This window comes from Coregonus clupeaformis, chromosome 13 (assembly GCF_020615455.1).
Source record: "Coregonus clupeaformis isolate EN_2021a chromosome 13, ASM2061545v1, whole genome shotgun sequence".
Classification (NCBI taxonomy): Eukaryota; Metazoa; Chordata; class Actinopteri; order Salmoniformes; family Salmonidae; genus Coregonus; species Coregonus clupeaformis.
Genome location: NC_059204.1, coordinates 46,142,643 through 46,162,749, shown reverse-complemented (window position 1 = coordinate 46,162,749; position 20,107 = coordinate 46,142,643). Strand labels below are relative to the sequence as shown.

The following is a 20,107-nucleotide window of genomic DNA, read 5'->3' as shown; positions in this document are numbered from 1 at the left end:
CAGAACGTCATGACGTCAATAACGTCATGACACTACCTAAACTTTTTTGAGCGTTCCACACAAATTACCTATAAAATATTGAGCCCTCTTCAATTAAAGTGGCATAAATCTCAACAGAGCTCAACACTTTATAGTTTGGTCAACTGCATAACGACATTTGACTGTTATGACCTTATTACTTATGAGCTAGTACAACTGTTTGGGATTACAGTGCAGCTTTCAAAGAAAACATTAACATTAAAAAGACAAGAGACGAGCTAAATCAAGTAGGCTAGCTAGCTAGCTAGCTACCATGTCTCGTTTTGGCTAACTGTCTATCCGGCTTGTTATCAAAAGTTCATTTCACAGACTCATCAATACTCTAAAATATCAATATTATAATTAGCAACATAAAAATGAATTGTATACAGTTTTGTTGTCCTGATCACAATGACAGAGCAGTGTCAAATTTGTGAGAAATCTTTCAGGGCCAGTAGAGGCAAGGCGGCTCCGGGTGGCAGATTCACTTTCAGTCCCTTCACCAAAACTCACAATTTGCTTAATCCTGCCAATGACACATTGGCATCAGTCTTTACTATGGCAATTCAAGATGGCACTACCCATACCGCTAATGAACATTGTTCAAGATCAAAATCCTAAAAATAGTGATGTTTCTATGTTAAATGCACATGTTTAGTATTAGTGGAAATGCACATGTTTAGTATTAGTGGATTGAATACATCTCTTTGCTTAGCTGTACTTCTGCTGTACTAAAGTCTTTCCATTCCACTTTTAAGTAACATTCTGTCTTATGTAACCATACCAAACATAATATATCATACTAATTTAAGTGTCCCGGATTTACTTTTACTATGTTACGTCTAGTCTATGAGACCAGGCTGGGTGATGGCTTGCTTGCTTGAGGTAATGTTCAAGTTAGCTTAAAGGTTTGAGTTAGTTAGCTAGCTAGCTTTACTTACTTTTCTTTCATCTCTGCGACTTAAGACATGACCAGTACAATATTCCTCAATTAATATTGCAATGACATCCTGTGATGCAATTTGTTTTTGTTACAGCAGTGGTTTTGGCTACAGGAGCAACGGAGAAAAGATTCCTCAACAAACGCGACTATCATAAAGAGTTCTGCTTTAAAGGTCCACGTATTGTTATCTTCAACGTCTGTGATGTCTCCATCTTTGACATTTACATAATAATGGTGGCATATACATTACCCATTGTTTCATGAAGAATATCACAAAAAAATGCATCATGAGTTTAGTTGAACTGTTTATCCCATCATATAACCCAGAATATAAGGTTGCCTTCAACAGAGGGAAGTCTGACATGTCTTTAATGAAACGTTTGAGTATGATGTCTCCTCTAGTTTAGGAACCATGGTGATTTCTCTGTCAAAAAACAACAACAACAAAAAACATGTCAACCCCCCTGACCTGGGAAGGGCTATAAGGAAACTTCTGACCTGTAAAACTACAAACCATAATCTTCACCCAGATCCTGCTGCTGCTTTGGTGTTTGTAGATCTGACTGACAATACCATATGTATGCAGTATGGCCAACACAGAAGGGATACAGAGAAAAGGGTATTTCAGAGCTGGCGTTATTCAAGGACTACAGAAAGGAAATGATTCAAATTCAGTTAATGAGTTTATTATCAGCACTTGTAAAGAACACACTTTCACTGATAACTATAGTTCAACAAACTATTTTTCAGACACATGATCATGTTCAGCGCAGTAATTACATAATCATAAAACTTTGTTAAAACACACATCTTTATCACTGTCTCTATTTGTCTAAAAACTGAAGAGGTGCATAATCTCGTGTGTCATCGCCCAAATACTTCTTCAGAAATGGCACAACTTTAAAAAGGTTGATGTGGAAATCTCTGGAGTCATCGTCAGACTCCTGTTTGACGTCGTTGTTACCATCAGGGCACAGATTTTTGGTGCCCCAGCTGATCAATCCAACCTTTGAAGAATGGATGCGGTGTCAGTACTAATTAATGTGCATTAACTGTAGATTACAAAGACCCCAGATGTTTACAAATACATTTTTACATAAATAAATATGTAAAATTCCATGTACAAAAAAGCATAGAGCAAAAAGTATGAGGGAAATGCACAGAAAGTTACCACTCTCTTACTGCTCCCCTCTGTAGGTAGTGCCTAGTGCCTATTTATCTGATGTAAATAGATGCCCTGAATGTCTCTAACCTGGATTGTGCGGTAATCATCATAGTTCTTAAACAGAGCACCACCGGAGTCACCTGTGCACACATACACATACACAAAATTAAGTGTTAATGTAAGACCAAGTAATAGGACCCTTTTCCTTTTGAAAATTAAAAACAAATATATCAAAACTAGAGATTTTCTCAATCCATTGAAAGATAAAAGACACACTTAGACAGTGAGTGCATCATCCAATGTTCCATGATATATTAAACATACCTTTACAGGCAACATTATCTCTAGTAGGTTGACGCCCACCCGAGCATAGGAAGTTTTCAGTCACAACATCCTTCAGATTATCTGATGTTATGCCATCTACCTTAGTAGCCAAGCTAATACAATTTTCCCTCTGCAAGAGACAAAAAATTAGAGAGAGAGGGGCACATACAGTACCAGTCAAAAGTTTAGACACACATACTCATTCCAGGGTTTTTCTTTATTTTTTATATTTTCTAAATTGTAGAATAATAGTGAAGACATCAAAACTATGAAATAACACATGGAATCATCTAGTAACCAAAAAGTGGGTTAAACAAATCAAAATCTATTTTATATTTGAGATTCTTCAAATAGCCACCCTTTGCCTTGATGACAGCTTTGCACACGCTTGGCATTCTCTCAACCAGCTTCACAAAGTAGTCACCTGGAATGCATTTCAACTAACAGGTGTGCCTTCTTAAAAGTTAATTTGTGGAATTTATTTCCTTCTTAATGCGTTTGAGCCAATCAATTGTGTTGTGACAAGGTAGGGGGGGTATACAGAAGATAGCCATATTTGGTAAAAGACCAAGTCCATATTATGGCAAGAACAGCTCAAATAAGCAAAGAGAAACGACAGTCCATCATTACTTTAAGACATGAAGGTCAGTCAATACGGAACATTTCAAGAACTTTGAAAGTTTCTTCAAGTGCAGTTGCAAAAACCATCAAGCGCTATGATGAAACTGGCTCTCAGGAATGGAAGACCCAGAGTTACCTCTGCTGCAGAGGATAAGTTCATTAGAGTTACCAGCCTCAGAAATTGCAGCCCAAATAAATGCTTCACAGAGTTCAGGTCACAGACACATCTCAACATCAATTGTTCAGAGGGAACTGTGTGAATCAGGCCTTCATGGTCGAATTGCTGCAAAGAAACCACTGCTAAAGGACACCAATAAGAAGAAGAGACCTGCTTGGGGAAAGAAACATGAGCAATGGACATTAGACCGGTGGAAATTTGTCCATTGGTCTAGAGTCCAAATTTGAGATTTTTGGTTCCAACCGCCGTGTCTTTGTGAGACGAGGTGTGGGTGAACTGATGATCTCTGCATGTGTTGTTCACACCATAAAGCATGGAGGAGGGGGTGTAATGGTGTGGGGGTGCCTTGCTGGTGACACTGTCTGTGATTTATTTAGAATTCAAGGCACACTTATCCAGCATGGCCACCACAGCATTCTACAGCGATACGCCATCCCATCTGGTTTGGGCTTAGTGGGACTATCATTTGTTTTTCAACAGGACAATGACCCAACACATATCCAGGCTGTGTAAGGACTATTTTTACCAAGAAGGAGAGTGATGGAGTGCTGCATCAGATGACCTGGCCTCCACAATCCCCCGACCTCAACCAAATTGAGATGGTTTGGGATGAGTCGGACGGCAGAGTGAAGGAGAAGCAGCCAACAAGTGCTCAGCATATGTGGGAACTCCTTCAAGACTGTTGGAAAAGCATTCCAGGTGAAGCTGGTTGAGAGAATGCCAAGAGTGTGCAAAGCTGTCATAAAGGCAAAGGGTGGCTATTTGAAGAATCTCAAATATAAAGTATATTTTCATTTGTTGAACACTTTGTTTGTTACTACATGATTCCATATTTGTTATTTCATAGTTTTGATGTCTTCACTATTATTTTACAATGTAGAAAATAGTACAAATAAAGAAAAACCCTTGAATGAGTAGGTGTGTCCAAACTTTTGACTGGTACTGTACATGAATCATCCATTGGTGGGTGGGTCTGTCTGTCTGTCTGACTGTCTGTCTGTTTGGTCAGACATCATACAAGCACTCACCTGATCCTGGAGCTTAAGTTTGGCATCGCTCCGCTGATCCTTACTACTTTCCCTGTCCTTATCATGTGACATGAAACTGACTTCTTCAAAATGATTTTTTAACAAGAGCTCTTCTGCAAGGAGAGAAATATATGAGACAAGGTAACATACAGTGCCTAATTGAACCTTTCTAGGTTATGTGTATCTTGATGAATAGGCTGTGTGCTGTAATTGCACCTTGTTGCTTGCAGGTGATTTCCTCTCCCACCAATCTTAAAGCACCACTTGTTTCCTTGGTGCAAGGGATGCAAATTGGTCTGAGGAAGACAGTAGAGCAAGAATTAATGAAAGAAACTATGTGTTTCACACATTACTCCAAAAACCTGGATTATTTAGGTACAAATTCTGCATCACTGTATTCTGTGATGCGTGAGTTGAAGGAGTCAGGCGCAGGAGGGTAAATCACAGAATACAGAGTTTATTCCGTAATACAGCGTTACGCAGAATAGCGTCAACCAGTCCAGTGCGCAAAACAGGCGCACTGGAACAAAACAGGCACACAGGGAAAATATACCCCGGCAATACAACATACACTGAGCTCAACCGCGCTACTACTCCTCACAATAAACAATCACCCACAAGGACAAGGGGGGCAGAGGGAACACTTATACACGTACTAATGAGGGGATGTGGTAGGTGTGTGTAACAAGACAAGACAAGACAAATGGAATGATGAGATATGGAGCGGCAGTGGCTAGAAGGGCGGTGACGACGAACGCCGAAGCCTGCCCGAACAAGGAGAGGAGGCAGTTTCGGAGGAAGTCGTGACATATTCATTCTTGTTCCTTCTGCATCAAAAGACATACAGTCAGGTCAAATTATTGTCTCCCTTGATAAAAATGAGCAAAAAAGACTATAAAATAAATTATACCAATCCTGAGCTATATTGTATGCAATTGTTTGGGTGAAAATTATATTATTTTATACTAATACATTTGCTCAGAGAAAGAGATTTTGTTTAACAAGTAATACAACAAATCTCAAAAAGATAACTAAGTTGGTCTAAGATCCCTCCCAATGTGATCTCCAATCTCATAAAACATTTGAGAGAAAGGCTCAGTGTCGTTATCCTCACAGTGGGAGGGTGCTGGAGTATTGAAAACAGGAGAGTTAATCATTTATACCCCTATCTTTAAAAAATTTTATATATATTATTTATTTTCAAACAAACTCTCTTTCTCTGAGCAATTGTTTTAGTATAAAATAATTTACCAATTTATCTGAGCATGCAATATAGCTCAGTATTTGTATTATTTATTTTATACAGTATTTTTTTGCTCATCTTTATCAAGGGTGCCAATCATTTTGCACCTGACTGTATGTGTCTTACCTTGTGTCGATAGAGATGTCTACATCATTCTTCAGTTCGATGAGAGCTACGTCATAATCATAGAACTCATTTATCCCCTCTTTCTCTTTGGCTTTGATATTAAAATTAGGGTGTAATATTAGACGTGATCCTGTTAGAACTGTTAGGAGACAGGACCAGGGTATAAATTAGCAAACCTATTTCATAGAATAGCACCAGTTCAAATACATGTGGCATCCTGACATATATTCTGTTAATGATGATAATCACTTGAAAAAACAAGTTTCACTATCCCCAACTACAGAGACATTTGTCTTAAGGAAACTGGAGTTTCAAAAACTTTGGGTGTAAGTGGAAATGTTTTTAGAGGAGTGGCTGGTTGCACCTTGATTTTTGCCAATCTTAATCTTGATTTTATCTGCTGTGTCTGTGAACTTGAAGCAGTGAGCAGCAGTCAAGATGAAGCGGGGAGTGACCAGAGACCCCATGCATTTACCATAACTTTCATCCTCATGCTAACGGGATCAGGAGAGAGAGGTTGAACATAAATACTGTCAATGACAACATGCAAGTTGCATCAATATTTAATAAAAGGTCAACAATATATCAATCTTTGAGTGCACTGGGATGGGACAGGATACAGTTTGGGAGGTGTGTCAGCCATAATGTTGTTTATCACTCTCCCAAAGCACAAACAACCTGAGAAATTGCGTTGCAGAAACACACTACGAGTGATGATTGAATTCCAGCCTTAAATGAAAGGCGAGGTCTGCTGTAAATGGTAAAGATATCCAATCAATTTCTAATTCTAATTCTAACTATAGCTGTCATGTATTGCATTGGTAATGAATCACTTAACACAGTGCACTGCACACTAAATACAATCTGATCATGAAGAAAGGCCACTGTTGCATTGATGAAATAATCAAACATTAAAAATAGTTTCCATTTAGACAAATGAGGCATGAGTAATTACCGTGATGCCAATCCTTGCCATCCAGGGATATCTTACACGTATGGTATCTGCGGTGTCATGATCGTAGTTTCTATGGAGCCCGCATAGACCCACAACCTTGCTTTCATCTACATAGAGGAGAGAGGTGGCTCAACACACTGATACAAAGACACTGAAATATAGCACTCTCTGAGGGAACAAAGTCCATGCAGAGACACACTCTGCCATATTTGTTGGTCAAATTAGAAGGACTCACCAATTATTTTATCAAAGGTTTCTTCCAATTTTGCACCATCCTTTAGTTTAAAGTAGTGGTCCTCATTATCCCTTTTTGTCACAAGTGGCTGGATATCTTCATCAAAGATTTCACTTCCAACACCAAAAACATAGATATCTAAAAAACAAGAGGAAGTGCCCAAAACATTAGGCATTAGATTAATCAAGAACATTCACATACTTAGGTAGTAGACCTAGGTGTTCCGGTTCTGGCGGCATATTGAAACGCGTGGCTTTCTTTTGCAAAATCACTATGAATTAACGGACATGCTGACCAAACCGCTCGCGTTTCATGCACGAGTGTTGCAAAAATGTTATTCAATAATTTCATCCAAACGCCCTAAAATATAACTTGGTTCAAATTTAAAAGCTTGACCAATGTTCCCTCTAAGCTGCACGCCTGCGTGGGCGCACAGTAGCCCCGAGACTGCCATGCACGCAGAAGAAATAGCAGCCCACAGAGAGAAGCACGAGATTGAACTTCACTCAACTTTCTAGAGGAGTGGTCACCAACCGGTCGTCGCGGTCGACTGGTCAATCTCCAAGGCATTCCTGGTCGATCGCCTAACATTTTTGTAAAAAACCCAACGATAAAGCCTTGTGTTCCTATATATATTTTTCTCTGGCTGTTGGTGGTAGGTGCACCCGATTCAGCTGCACTGCGTGCTGGGTATTTGGTATTTGGTATTTTATTAGGATCCCCATTAGCTGTTGAAAAGCAGCAGCTACTCTTCCTGGGGTCCACACAAAACATGAAACATGACATAATACAGAACATTAATAGACAAGAACAGCTCAAGGACAGAACTACATACATTATTTTTAAAGGCACACGTAGCCTACATATCAATACATACACACAAACTATCTAGGTCAAATAGGGGAGAGGCGTTGTGCCGTTGCTTTATCTGTTTTTTGAAACCAGGTTTGCTGTTTATTTGAGCAATATGAGATGGAACAGAGTTCCATGCAATAATGGCTCTATATAATACTGTACGCTTTCTTGAATTTGTTTTGGATTTGGGGACTGTGAAAAGACCCCTGGTGGCATGTCTGGTGGGGTAAGTGTGTGTGTCAGAGCTGTGTGTAAGTTGACTATGCAAACAATTTGGGATTTTCAACACATTCATGTTTCTGTAGCTCAGCTGGTAGAGCACGGTGCTTGTAACACCAAGGTAGTGGGTTCAATCCCCGGGACCACCCACACACACCAAAATTATTTTTTTTAATGTATGCACGCATGACTGTAAGTTGCTTTGGATAAAAGCGTCTGCTAAATGGCATATTATTATTATAAAAAGAAGAAGTGATGCAGTCAGTCTCTCCTCAACTCTTAGCCAAGAGAGACTGGCATGCATAGTATTTATATCAGCCCTCTGATTACAATGAAAAGCAAGACGTGCCGCTCTGTTTTGGGCCAACTGCAGCTTAACTAGGTCTTTCCTTGCAGCACTGGACCACTTGGCTGGACAATAATCAAGATTAGACTAAACTAGAGCCTGCAGAACTTGCTTTTTGGGTAGGCGAACTGTTGCCATTTTGAACTATTTAATGTGCCTGAAGGCACAAAATCTGCCTTCCCAGTGGGCCCAGAGAGCAAATCAAATGCACTACAGGCCTACAGCTGGCCAATCGGATGGCTCAGATTATGGTGTCTGCAGTAATGTAGCAGGCAGAAAAGAAAGCTTCAGCAAAGTTGATACTGTGAGCTCTCTGGAAGAAATGGTCAATGGGCCGCACGGTGCATTCTAGGCTATTCTGGGACAAGGAATGTTGGTAGGAAAGATGGCGGAAGCGGACGATGAAGTGGATTCTGAATCCAATGGCGGTAGAATCAAGGAAAATTGGAGTATTGTCCAAAATAATGGAAAACGGTTTGTTAATGAGGAGTAGCTGAGCAGAGTACCAGTATTGAAGAAACCATTTGAGATATCCAAACTGGTGGAGGTGGGCTGGGTAAAGTGAAGGCTGTGAGGATCACTAGAGGCGGGCTTGTTTTGATTTTTTGTTATTCTGCGGATCAAAAGGAACGCGCGTTGCATCTCACCCGATTTGATAAGTTTGAAGTGTCGTGTGTGTCTCTTCGGAACAGGGCAGCCCTCAAGGGGGTTATATCTGGCGTCTCGTGGGAAGTCGATTTTGAAGAGAAAATATTCCTGGAGTGATTGATGCACGTTGGATGAATCGTGTGGTGAATGGTAAAAAAGTGAACAGTCTATATGTTCTTTTGTTTTTTGATATGGAGTCTCTCCCTACTCAAGTGCAGTTTTAAACTACAGAGTCAGAGCATTTATCCCAAGATCAATGCAGTGTTATCATTGTAAAGCTTTTGGTCATGTTTCAAGTATTTGCAGAAGAGGGAAGCCGAGATGTCCAAATTGTGGAAAAGATCATATTATGTGTTTTAAAAGTGAGGAAAATGTGAAATGTTGCAATTGTGGTGGGAACCATGAAGCTACATCTTTCGATTGCCCGACAAGGGTGAAAGAGAATGAGGTGGCCAAAGTCAGGGCTGTCCAGAGCATTTCATATGCAGCAACTGTTAAAAGGGTTGAGGGTTTGAATGGTGCTCCTGAAGAGTCCATGGTGGTGGATAGGCCTTCACCAGCAGGACCCTGACATTTTAAAGGTTAAGAAGGTGGACTTTGTGGCCTTTATAGCTTTGGTGAATAATGGCACTGCCAAGGTGGAGAGAAGGTCCAGGAAGATAGAAATCATTGTGGATGCGGCGGAGCGGTTCCTGGGACTGAAACAGTTCTCGGCGGAGGAGTTACATGGAATATTGTCACAAGCCGTACCACCCTCTCAGGCCCTAGAACCTGAGAAGGGAGATATGGAGATTTGAAAGAAGGGTCTTCTGTAGCTCAGTTGGTAGAGCATGGTGCTTGCAACGCCAGGGTTGCGGATTTGATTCCCACGGGGGGCCAGTATGGAAAATGTATGCACTCACTAACTGTAAGTTGCTCTGGATAAGAGTGTCTGCTAAAAATGTAAGAAGTGGGAGTTTTTTTTTGTCAATGTACTCTTTTTATTTAAGTGGATTAAGTTAGCTTCCCTATCACATATGGATTTGGTTTGTCAACCCGTCCAGTTGGTTGCGGCAATACACCTTTTTGGGTTGTAGTCTGCCATAAAACCTACAGAAGAAGAAGAAGAAGTTGATACTGTGAGATTTCAAAATGTTTAAAACCATGACCAAAGAGAGACTGTCAACGAATACAGCAAAGAGCTGCTGTTTTTATTAGTGAGTTCATGTTTAAGTTCTTACTCAACACTGTCACTTTGTATTCAACACTTTTATAAGCCATAAAATGCGCGTTCTTCCTATTTCCACTCGGCGCTACAACAAGCAGTGCAGCAGTAATGAATGAGTAGGAAAGTGTATCTATAAGCTTGCGTTGTTGTTGTTATTATTAGCGGCTTTGGTATTTCTTAATATTGAGGAACATTTTTCTTTCTCTGTTCATAGGAGTAAGATGAATTTGTGCATGAGGCAGAAATAATGCGATAATGCGACTCGAGTGGAGGAAAGGGAGAGCAGAGGGATGTTGAGAGGCGGACCCTCAGTCTGTTGCTCTCTCCCTCCGCTGAGACTGACCATCAGATGCAGCCACCATCAGCCCAGTAAAATAAAAATAAAAAGCAAATTATTTAAATGTATGCTCACTCAGCTATGCCTCACAAGTAATACAACAACGGATCTATTACCAGTGTGATCATATAGCCTACCTCAAATTTTGAAATATAATTTAAAACAACAAAGCATTGGCAGGACAATTCAAGCAAAAAGATAATAAGTTGGTCCAAAAAAAAGAACATTCATATACTTGAGATGATAGCTGGCTCGAATTCATTTCAATACTGTACAGTGCCACAAATCATTGTTCATAAATGTTTGATCATTATTCCCGAGCCAAATACTGTGTGCATGTTATAGGCCTAGCTCAGTCTATAGTTAGAAAGACACCTATACAGGCAATGAATAGGTATGAATAGTTGAGACTAGAATGTCAGGTTGTTGTTGAATGTCAAGACAACACAAATATCTTTGACCTCACCAAGATATTGATCCCGTTCTTCCTTTTTATTCATGTAGACTGTTTCCCTGATTTTGGCCACTGTGTCTTCGGGCCTACCCCCCATGTTGTAAGCACCTGCAAGTAAAGACAGTCAAGAGATTATTACTGAGCTGACCAAAGCTGAACAGAAGCTTTTTAAAAAAAGAAGCTGCAATCAATAATGAAAATCAAATACTTTCCAAACAAATATACATGAATAATAGTACTGCAGTACCATCTGTGAAAAAGATGAGGACATGGTGGACCTCCTTGAATAAAGTTTCATTTCGTTGTTTTTGGATAGCCATGCGTTCCAGGATGGTTTTAAAGGCAAGGTTGAGATTGGTCCCAACATTTTCTCTATCTGTGAAAAAGTGCACACACACACACACACACACAAACACACACATACACACACACACACACACACACACTATTTGTGAAGTTTATGGATAACTGGATAAGTGTATAGTTTAAGCAATGATGATGTAAATACATGTAAAGTCAATCTTTGCTCACCTCCATAATTAAAGTTGTCCAAGTCATCCAAGACTTGTTCAAGTGTTTTTCTTTTTTCTCCAGAAAAATCTATTATGTTGACAACTTCTAATACATCAGAAGCAAAGAAAATGATTTCATAATTTGGGCTGACTGCAAAGGAGCTGACCTGTGAAAGGACAAGGTACAAGACAAATTGACATTTAGATGTGTGTCAAATAATGTGAATTGAAAACTGTGGTGAACAATAACTGAAAGCATAGTGTCAGTAATTTTTGTGTGATGTGCTTACATTAAGGGTTAAGAAGACATGCTCTGGAATTTTTGCAAATACTGAGTATTTTTTTTAAACTCCCGCTTTGGGCTGGATGTATAGTTCATAAATGCATAATCTATGAGCAGAATTACTGTTTTACCTCAATTAGCCACAAAATACCTAGTTTGAAAGCAACTGTTTTTCTAGAAGCTGTGCTGTGCCATTTTTCCTACATTTTCCCTCACGTGTGTCACGCCCTGACTCTGGGGACTCGTATTTGTTGAGTCAGGGTGTGTATTTTCTGTGTAGTATGTTCTATGTTTAGATCTAGTAAGTCTAGATCTATGTTGGCCGGTGTGGTTCCCAATCAGAGGCAGCTGTCGCTCGTTGTCTCTGATTGGGGACCATACTTAGGTAGTCTATTGGCACTAGTGGGTTGTGGGATCTTGTTCCGTGTGAGGTATGTTGTTTGTCTACCTTGGACTTCACGTTTCGTTTCATTTGTTGTTTTGTCGTGGTGTATATTCAGTATAAATAAACATGTATGCATATCACGCTGCGCCTTGGTCCGTCCCGTCTGTAAGCGAACGTGACAGAAGATCCCACCAAACGAGGACCAAGCAGCGTGTTCAGGAGCAAACGCCGGGAATTCAACAGGAGGTTACATTAGTAGATGTCCTCCTCGGTTGGGGGAGAATTACGGAGGAGGAGGCCGTCCGTTACCGAAAGGCGATGAAGGAGGATGCCCAGGTAGGAGAGGAGAAACGGCGCCAACAGTGCCGACGACGGAGACCCGAGAGGCAACCCCAAGAAAATGTTTGGGGGGGGCACACGGTGTGGACGACGAGGCAGCAGGAGGCCGTTAAAGGGCGGATCTGCAGGTTAAGAGAGGAGGCCACCATGTTACGGGGGCTATTGGTTCAGAGGGAGCAGGAGTTATTCGGTCAGAGGGAGGCGCTACAGGAGGCTATAAGGGAGAAGGAAAGTGTAGAGGCACAGCGAGAGGAGCTGGTTAGGCAGCAGAAGGAGCGGGGGTTAATAAAGGAACCCAGTCCCGCTCCTCGCACCAGGCAAGTGGTGCGTGTCGCCAGTCCGGTCCGGCCCGTTCCTGCTTCCCGCACTAAGCCAGTGGTGCGTGTTCCCAGTACGGCCCGACCCGTTCCTGCCCCTCGCACCAAGCCAGTGGTGCGCGTCACCAGTCCGGCCCGTCCTGTTCCTGCTTCCCGCACTAAGCCAGTGGTGCGTGTTCCCAGTACGGTCCGGCCTGTTCCTCCCCCTCGCACCAAGCCAGTGGTGCGCGTCGCCAGCCCGGCCCGGCCTGTTCCTGCCCCTCGCACCAAGCCAGTGGTGCGCGTCGCCAGCCCGGTCCGGCCTGTTCCTGCCCCTCGCACCAAGACAGTGGTGCGCGTCGCCAGCCCGGCCCGGCCTGTTCCTGCCCCTCGCACCAAGCCAGTGGTGCGCGTCGCCAGCCCGGCCCGGCTTGTTCCTGGCCCTCGCACCAAGCCAGTAGTGCGCATCACCAGCCCGGTCCGGCCTGGTCCTGTCCCTCGCACCAAGGCAGTGGTGCGCGTCGCCAGCCTGGCACGGCCTGTTCCTGCCCCTCGCACCAAGCCAGTGGTGCGCTTCGCCAGCCCGGCCCGGCCTGTTCCTGCCCCTCGCACCAAGCCAGTGGTGCGCGTCGCCAGCCCGGCCCGGCCTGTTCCTGCCCCTCGCACCAAGCCAGTGGTGCGTGTGTCCAGTCCGGCATGTGCCTGTTCCACCGGTGCCTGGTCCGGCACCGGTCAGCTGCTCCACTCCGGAGCCAGAGCAGTCCGCTCCACCGGTGCCCAGTTCAGCTCCGGTCAGCTGCTCCACTCTGGAGCCAGAGCAATCCGCTTCACTGGGGTCCAGTCCAGCTCCGGTCAGCGGCTCCACTCCGGAGCCAGAGCAGTCCGCTCCACCGGTGCCTGATCCAGCTCCGGTCAGCTGCTCCACTCCGGAGCCAGAGCAGTCCGCTCCACCGGTGCCCGGTCCAGCTCCGGTCAGCGGCTCCAGTCCAGACCCAAACGTCAGCCCCTCTCCAGGTTCGGGGTCTCCCACACCAGGGTCCAGACAGGGCTTGGTACTTCGTGGGAGGAAGGAGAGGGGAAGCAGCGCGCCGAGGTCCAGACCAGACCAGGGGCGCAACAGGGAGGCGGAGAGTAAGTGGTCGTCACGCCCTGAGCCGGATCCGCCTCCGAGGCGGAATGCCCACCCGGCCCCTACCCTGTTATGTTTATGTTGTGCGGTCGGAGTCCGCACCTTTGGGGGGTACTGTCACGCCCTGACTCTGGGGACTCGTATTTGTTGAGTCAGGGTGTGTATTTTCTGTGTGGTATGTTCTATGTTTAGATCTAGCAAGTCTAGATCTATGTTGGCCGGTGTGGTTCCCAATCAGAGGCAGCTGTCGCTCGTTGTCTCTGATTGAGGACCATACTTAGGTAGTCTATTGGCACTAGTGGGTTGTGGGATCTTGTTCCGTGTGAGTTATGTTGTTTGTCTACCTTGGACTTCACGTTTCGTTTCATTTGTTGTTTTGTCGTGGTGTTTATTCAGTATAAATAAACATGTATGCATATCACGCTGTGCTTTGGTCCGTCCCGTCTGTAAGCGAACGTGACAATGTGGGCAATCCCAATTCGAGTTCAACCAATGAGCTTCAGCCCCTCGCCATATACAGTGCATTCGGAAAGTATTCGGAGCCCTTGACTTTTTCCACATTTTGTTACGCTATTAAATACATTAAATGGATTAAATACAATTTTTTCCTCATCAATCTACACACAATACCCCATAATGACAAAGTGAAAACCGGTTTTTAGAAATGTTTGCAAAAAAAAATAAAAGTATTCAGACCCTTTGCTATGAGACTCGAAATTGAGCTCAGGTGCATCCTGTTTCCATTGATCATCCTTCAGATGTTTCTACAACTTGATTGGAGTCCACCTGTGGTAAATTCAATTGATTGGACATGATTTGGAAAGGCACACACCTGTCTATATAAGGTCCCACAGTTGAGAGTGAATGTCAGAGCAAAAAGGTTGAGGGAATTGTCCGTAGAGCTCCGAGACAGTATTGTGTCGAGGCACAGATCTGGGGAAGGGTACCAAAAATGTCTGCAGCATTGAAGATCCCCAAGAACACAGTGGCCTCCATCATTCTTAAATGGAAGAAGTTTGGAACCACCAAGACTCTTTCTAGAGCTGGCCGCCTGGCCAAACTGAGCAATTGGGGGAGCCTGAGAGGATCTGCAGAGAAGAATGGGAGAAACTCCCCAAATACAGGTGTGCCAAGCTTGTAGGGTCATACCCAAGAAGACTCAAGGCTGTAATCACTGCCAAAGGTGCTTCAACAAAGTACTGAGTAAATGGTCTGAATACTTATGTAAATGTGATATTTCCATAAAAATAAAAAAAATACATTTATAATAAATACATTTCTAAAAATCTGTTTTTGTTTTGTCATTATGGGGTATTGTGTGTAGATTGATGAGAAAACGTAACAAAATGTGTAAAAAGTAAAGGGGTCTGAATACTTTCCGAATGCACTGTAAGTGACAGCTAGCAAGAGGCACATCATGCACACACAGCAGAGTGAGAAAGAGAGAGTAGTGATGAAGATTTTTCAGTAAACTATTGGATAAACAAAGTTAATCACAGACATGACGAACATATAGTCAGAATTCTCTGTTGCTGGGCAAGAACTTAATTACTTCCTTTCACTGGGTTTGTGTGTGTGTGAAATGGGGATCTGACCTCGGGTCGAATTCCTCGCTCTTACCTAATCCATGGCTGTCCTAATTTATCAGAGACTGAAACCAGACTGTTGCCTTTTGCCTCTCTCCACAAACAAAGTCCTTAGAGTGGAGCCAGAGTTGAACAGAGTTCAGACTAATCATGAGTAATTACAGCATGACGGGAGGGGAGAGAGGAGTTGGGTTTGGGTATGTTTGAGAGATTGAGTGTGGACCTGTCATATCCAACAATCAATCTTCAGGTCAAGCCAGGGTGAGCCGGGGTTGAACAGAGTTTAAACTGAACATGATTATTTTTGCATGACAAGGGCTTCATTGATTGTACTACTATTGATTCTAAACTGAATAAAAGTCAAATTTAGCTGCTATCATAGACTAAGGAAGTGGGTGGAGTGGTAGAGAGGGGGAAACAGAGGATGATGGTGGGGGAACCCAAGAGGGAGGGGCTTTAAGCTAAGATGTATGTGAATATGACTATATAAACGGAGAGCTGAGAGGTAGACGGGAGATGCTTTGCAAATCAACTCGGCTTTGTTTATATGTAATAAAGTCTATCTTAATTCTACAAAAACTCTGAAATACTTTGATTCTTTGATTAGTATAAGGACTACATTTCCACATCAAGAGCAATGACGTGGTGCACATATCTGCACATGTGATGTTGTACGCAATTTTCGGGGACCACTTTTGGCTTCTGAGCACTACTTTCAGAACAACTGGCAAAAAAGTATACAAAAGTACCAGAGAATCTCTTTAAGGGATCCCCTGCTATGATGTAAATTACTCAGCAATCACATAACATACACTACATGACCAAAGGTATGTGGACACCTACTCACTGAACATCTAATTCTAAAATCATGGGCATTAATATGGAGTTGGTCCCCCCATTGCTGCAATAACAGCCTCCACTCTTCTGGGAAGGCTGTCCACTATGTTGGAACGTTGCCGCGGGGACTTGATTCCATTCCGCCATAAGAGCATTAGTGAGGTCGGGCACTGATGTTGGGCGATTAGACCTGGCTCGCAGTCGTCATTCCAATTCATCCCAAAGGTGTTTGATGGGGTTGAGGTCAGGGCTCTGTGCAGGCCAGTCAAGTTCTACCACATCAATCTCAACAAACTATTTCTGTATGGACCTCGCTTTGTGCACAGGGGCATTGTCATGCTGATACAGGAAAGGACCTTCCCCAAACTGTTGCCACAAAGTTGGAAGCACAGAGTCATCTAGAATGTCCTTGTATGCTGTCGCTTTAAGATTTCCCTTCACTGGAACAAAGGGGCCTAGCCCATAACTATGAAAAACAGCCCCAAACCATTATTCCTCCTCCACCAAACATTACAGTTGGCACTATGCATTGGGGCAGGTAGCGTTCTCCTGGCATCCGCCAAACCCAGATTTGTCCGTCGGACTGCCAGATGGTGAAGCGTGATTCATCTCTCCAGAGAACGCGTTTCCACTGCTCCAGAGTCCAATGGCGGCAAGCTTTACACCACTCCAGCCGACGCTTGGCATTGCGTATGGTGATCTTGTTCTTGTGTTCGGCTGCTCAGCCATGGAAACCCATTTCATGAAGCTCCCGACGAACAGTTATTGTGCTAACGTTGCTTCCAGAGGCAGTTTGGAACTCGTAGTGAGTGTTGCAACCGAGGACAGACAATTTTTACACGCTACGCGCTTCAGCACTCGACGATCTGGTTCTGTGAGCTTGTGTGGCCTACCACTTCGCAGCTGAGCTGTTGTTGCTCCTAGACATTTCCACTTCACAATAACAGCACTTACAGTTGACCGGGGCAGCTCTAGCATGGCAGAAATTTGACGAACTGACTTGTTGGAAAGGTGGCATCCTGTGACGGTGGCACGTTGAAAGTCACTGAGCTCTTCAGTACTGCCATTCTACTGCCAATGTTTGTCTATGGAGATTGCATGGCTGTGTGCTCAATTTTATACACCTGACAGCAACGGGTGGCTGAAATAGCCGAATCCACTCATTTGAATGGGTGTCCACATACTTTTATATATATAGTGCACCTTGTGAGTACCTGTGACATACCTTTGTGATAAGTTTCTTGACAGCATTTCTTGCTTTGTTAAACTGATCCTCCTCAATGCTGTCAGAGATGTCCATAGCAATGTATATGTTAAGCTTTCCAGCTTTATCTACTGTGATCTTCTTTCCTTCCTGATCTGTGTAATCTGAAAGACACCAGCAGGATATCTTACTCTCACAATCACAGGTGGAAGATAATGTTTGTGAGGAATGGTGCCACAAGGAAAACATGTGAAAGGTTTGGCAAATATGTTACACAGTTAGGGTGATCTTGACAACAGAATAAAGACTTGATAAACATGACATATTGGTTGTTATGGAGAGACCTACCGATAGGCGCTGCCAACTGAAGGCTCTCTCTGATAGCACTGCCGAATGCCTCTGTGACCTCCAGTGCAGTGTCATACGTGTGTTTGTCTGCAACAAGAAGAAAAGAACCAGACAACCACAGGGTTAAATCTTTCTTTCTCGCAGTCTATGAAATTGGACTGTACATGACAATCTTCAGGTATCTTTGATCAATGGAATATTGGTGACTGTGTGTTATGTTGCTCGCTTTGGGTGTCTTTCTGGGGCCTTACAGTAACATTTAGGCTCAGTCCCAGTCCATTGGCCACTCTCTTGACATACACGCTCCTTTGACCCCACCAAATTTAAGCCCTCGTCACAGCGGTATGTCACTTTGTCATCTATGCCAAAACTGGAACCAGACCTCCTAGCACCTGCTGGAATCCCAGGGTCAGCACAACGATTTTCACCTCCTGCTGGAAGAGAATGTGGGAGAATTTGTAAGTCGCTCTGGATAAGAGCGTCTGCTAAATGACGAAAATGTAATGTAAATGTAAATGTAGAATGTCAGCGAGAAATGGAGAGGGAGGGTGTGAGAGAGGTAGAAAGGTATGAGATGTATGGAGAGTTATTGCATAGGCTGTGAGACTGAGATTCATTTATAATGTGTTATTACGACCAAAAGAGGGTCCTAAGATGATAGTTTGCTACTCACAGTCATGTCTGCAAATGGGTGTTCCCCCACTCCACTTCCCATTGGGTTGGCACACACGGGAGGATGAGCCACGTAATGTGTATCCAGAATAACACTCGTATGTTGTCTTATTGTTGACAAAATATTGCATTTGTAGAGGAGAGACAGTACCACTTTCCAAAACCAAGGGGTTTGGGCATTCAATCACTAAATAAATCAAAAATGGAGAAAGCACTGTTTAAGTAGCATTTATCTTATTTAAAATACTGTTTTTATAAAAAAAATGTCAGGCCAAGGAATTGTCACTTACTCTTGCACTTTTGAAGAGGCCTTATATGTGGAGGTGGTGACCACGTTCCACTTTTCTGGCACAAACGAGTTAAAGCTGGATTCGGATAGTACCCTTCTGGACAGTGATATATCAGCGTACTGCCATACTCAAGCTTCTTGGTAAGAGTGTAATGACCTCCTTCCATACTCATATTCTCCTCTTCACAGAAGACTTCACACAGAACACTGGCACCTGTGAGGTCCGTGCAGGAAAATGGCCATTTATTTTACACATAGGCATGACTGGGCCAGGTTGGGAATCTGGCTACAATATCAGAAAACATCAGAGTTTTATCAAATCAAAATTCTTCATAGTATACAGAAGCCTAATGGATGGAGTCAAAGCTGAAGATGTGTGTGTGTGCGTGTGTCTGTACCCATATGGATTCTAATACCACAATAATCATTGACGTTGATCATTATGATATTCAATAATTGTAATATGATCACCCAAAATGTAAAATCCCACTTTGAATAATACCCAGTCAAAAAGGATTGACGGTAAATTCGATCAAATATAGCACGTGGTTAAAAAAATCCTTCTTGTCTATATTTATTTCGAGTATATGTATTTCATTTTTCCAGCCCGTGTTATATCATCCAGAATACAGGACAATTTGGAAAAATGTGCGACAAAGGTTTCTAAAAGGTAACTAAAGACAACAGCAGTTTGAATGTAAAAGCCATGTCAAGACACTTACCCATATAGAGAGGACATAAAAGCAGCGCTGCCCACATACTCCAGCAAACAGAAAAACCCATGGTGAATCACAGGTCCAAAAGTAAAACAATCTGCAAAAGGGTGTATATTTATACACAGATGGTAGGAAGGATAAGGGTGGAAGCATGACAACAACAAAAAAGCACACTGTCACTGGTTAACCTCAAGTCAAATAAAAGAAAACCAAACACACACTCATAAACATTTTTATATTGAGCCTGTGACTAACTAATAGAATGATCTATTCATTGTATTATATTAACAGTGGGCATTCAAGTAAGTAAAGGTAGCCTTTTCTCTGGATCTGTATGTGGGTAATTCCTGTAACCATTTCATGATGTTAATCATCTCTAAATTCAGTCTGAGATACGGTTGATCAAGTATTCTCTCTCTCTCAAACTTCTGACACAGTATGACACAACTGCAACTGTGACTAGAGGACAATCATAGTTATTACGTTGGAAAGATTGACCAGACTATTGGAGGTTACTGTGGGTTACAGTTTTGCAACAGCGAAGGGAACTGCCTTAACTCCTCCACAGATATTACAAGGGCTTTGGCTGGATGATTTCACACAGTGTTT

At 42.8% G+C, this 20,107-nt stretch overlaps 1 protein-coding gene across 1 annotated transcript; it reads right to left on the bottom strand.

The window, feature by feature from the left end:
• Positions 1–1,625: 1,625 nt before the first annotated feature.
• On the bottom strand, positions 1,626–19,748 carry LOC121579609 (complement factor B). The gene is made up of 18 exons (XM_041894347.2): positions 19,505–19,748; positions 18,784–18,996; positions 18,495–18,680; positions 18,073–18,255; positions 17,822–17,908; positions 17,495–17,637; positions 11,434–11,581; positions 11,150–11,278; positions 10,915–11,010; positions 6,837–6,974; positions 6,602–6,708; positions 6,011–6,140; positions 5,647–5,785; positions 4,494–4,573; positions 4,278–4,390; positions 2,451–2,580; positions 2,214–2,266; positions 1,626–1,968 (listed from the first exon to the last, which is right to left on the bottom strand). The coding sequence occupies exons 1-18, from the start codon at positions 19,563–19,565 to the stop codon at positions 1,786–1,788; spliced, it is 2,319 nt and encodes a 772-aa protein (XP_041750281.1). The 5' UTR covers positions 19,566–19,748; the 3' UTR covers positions 1,626–1,785.
• Between the last annotated feature and the right edge of the window lie 359 nt (positions 19,749–20,107).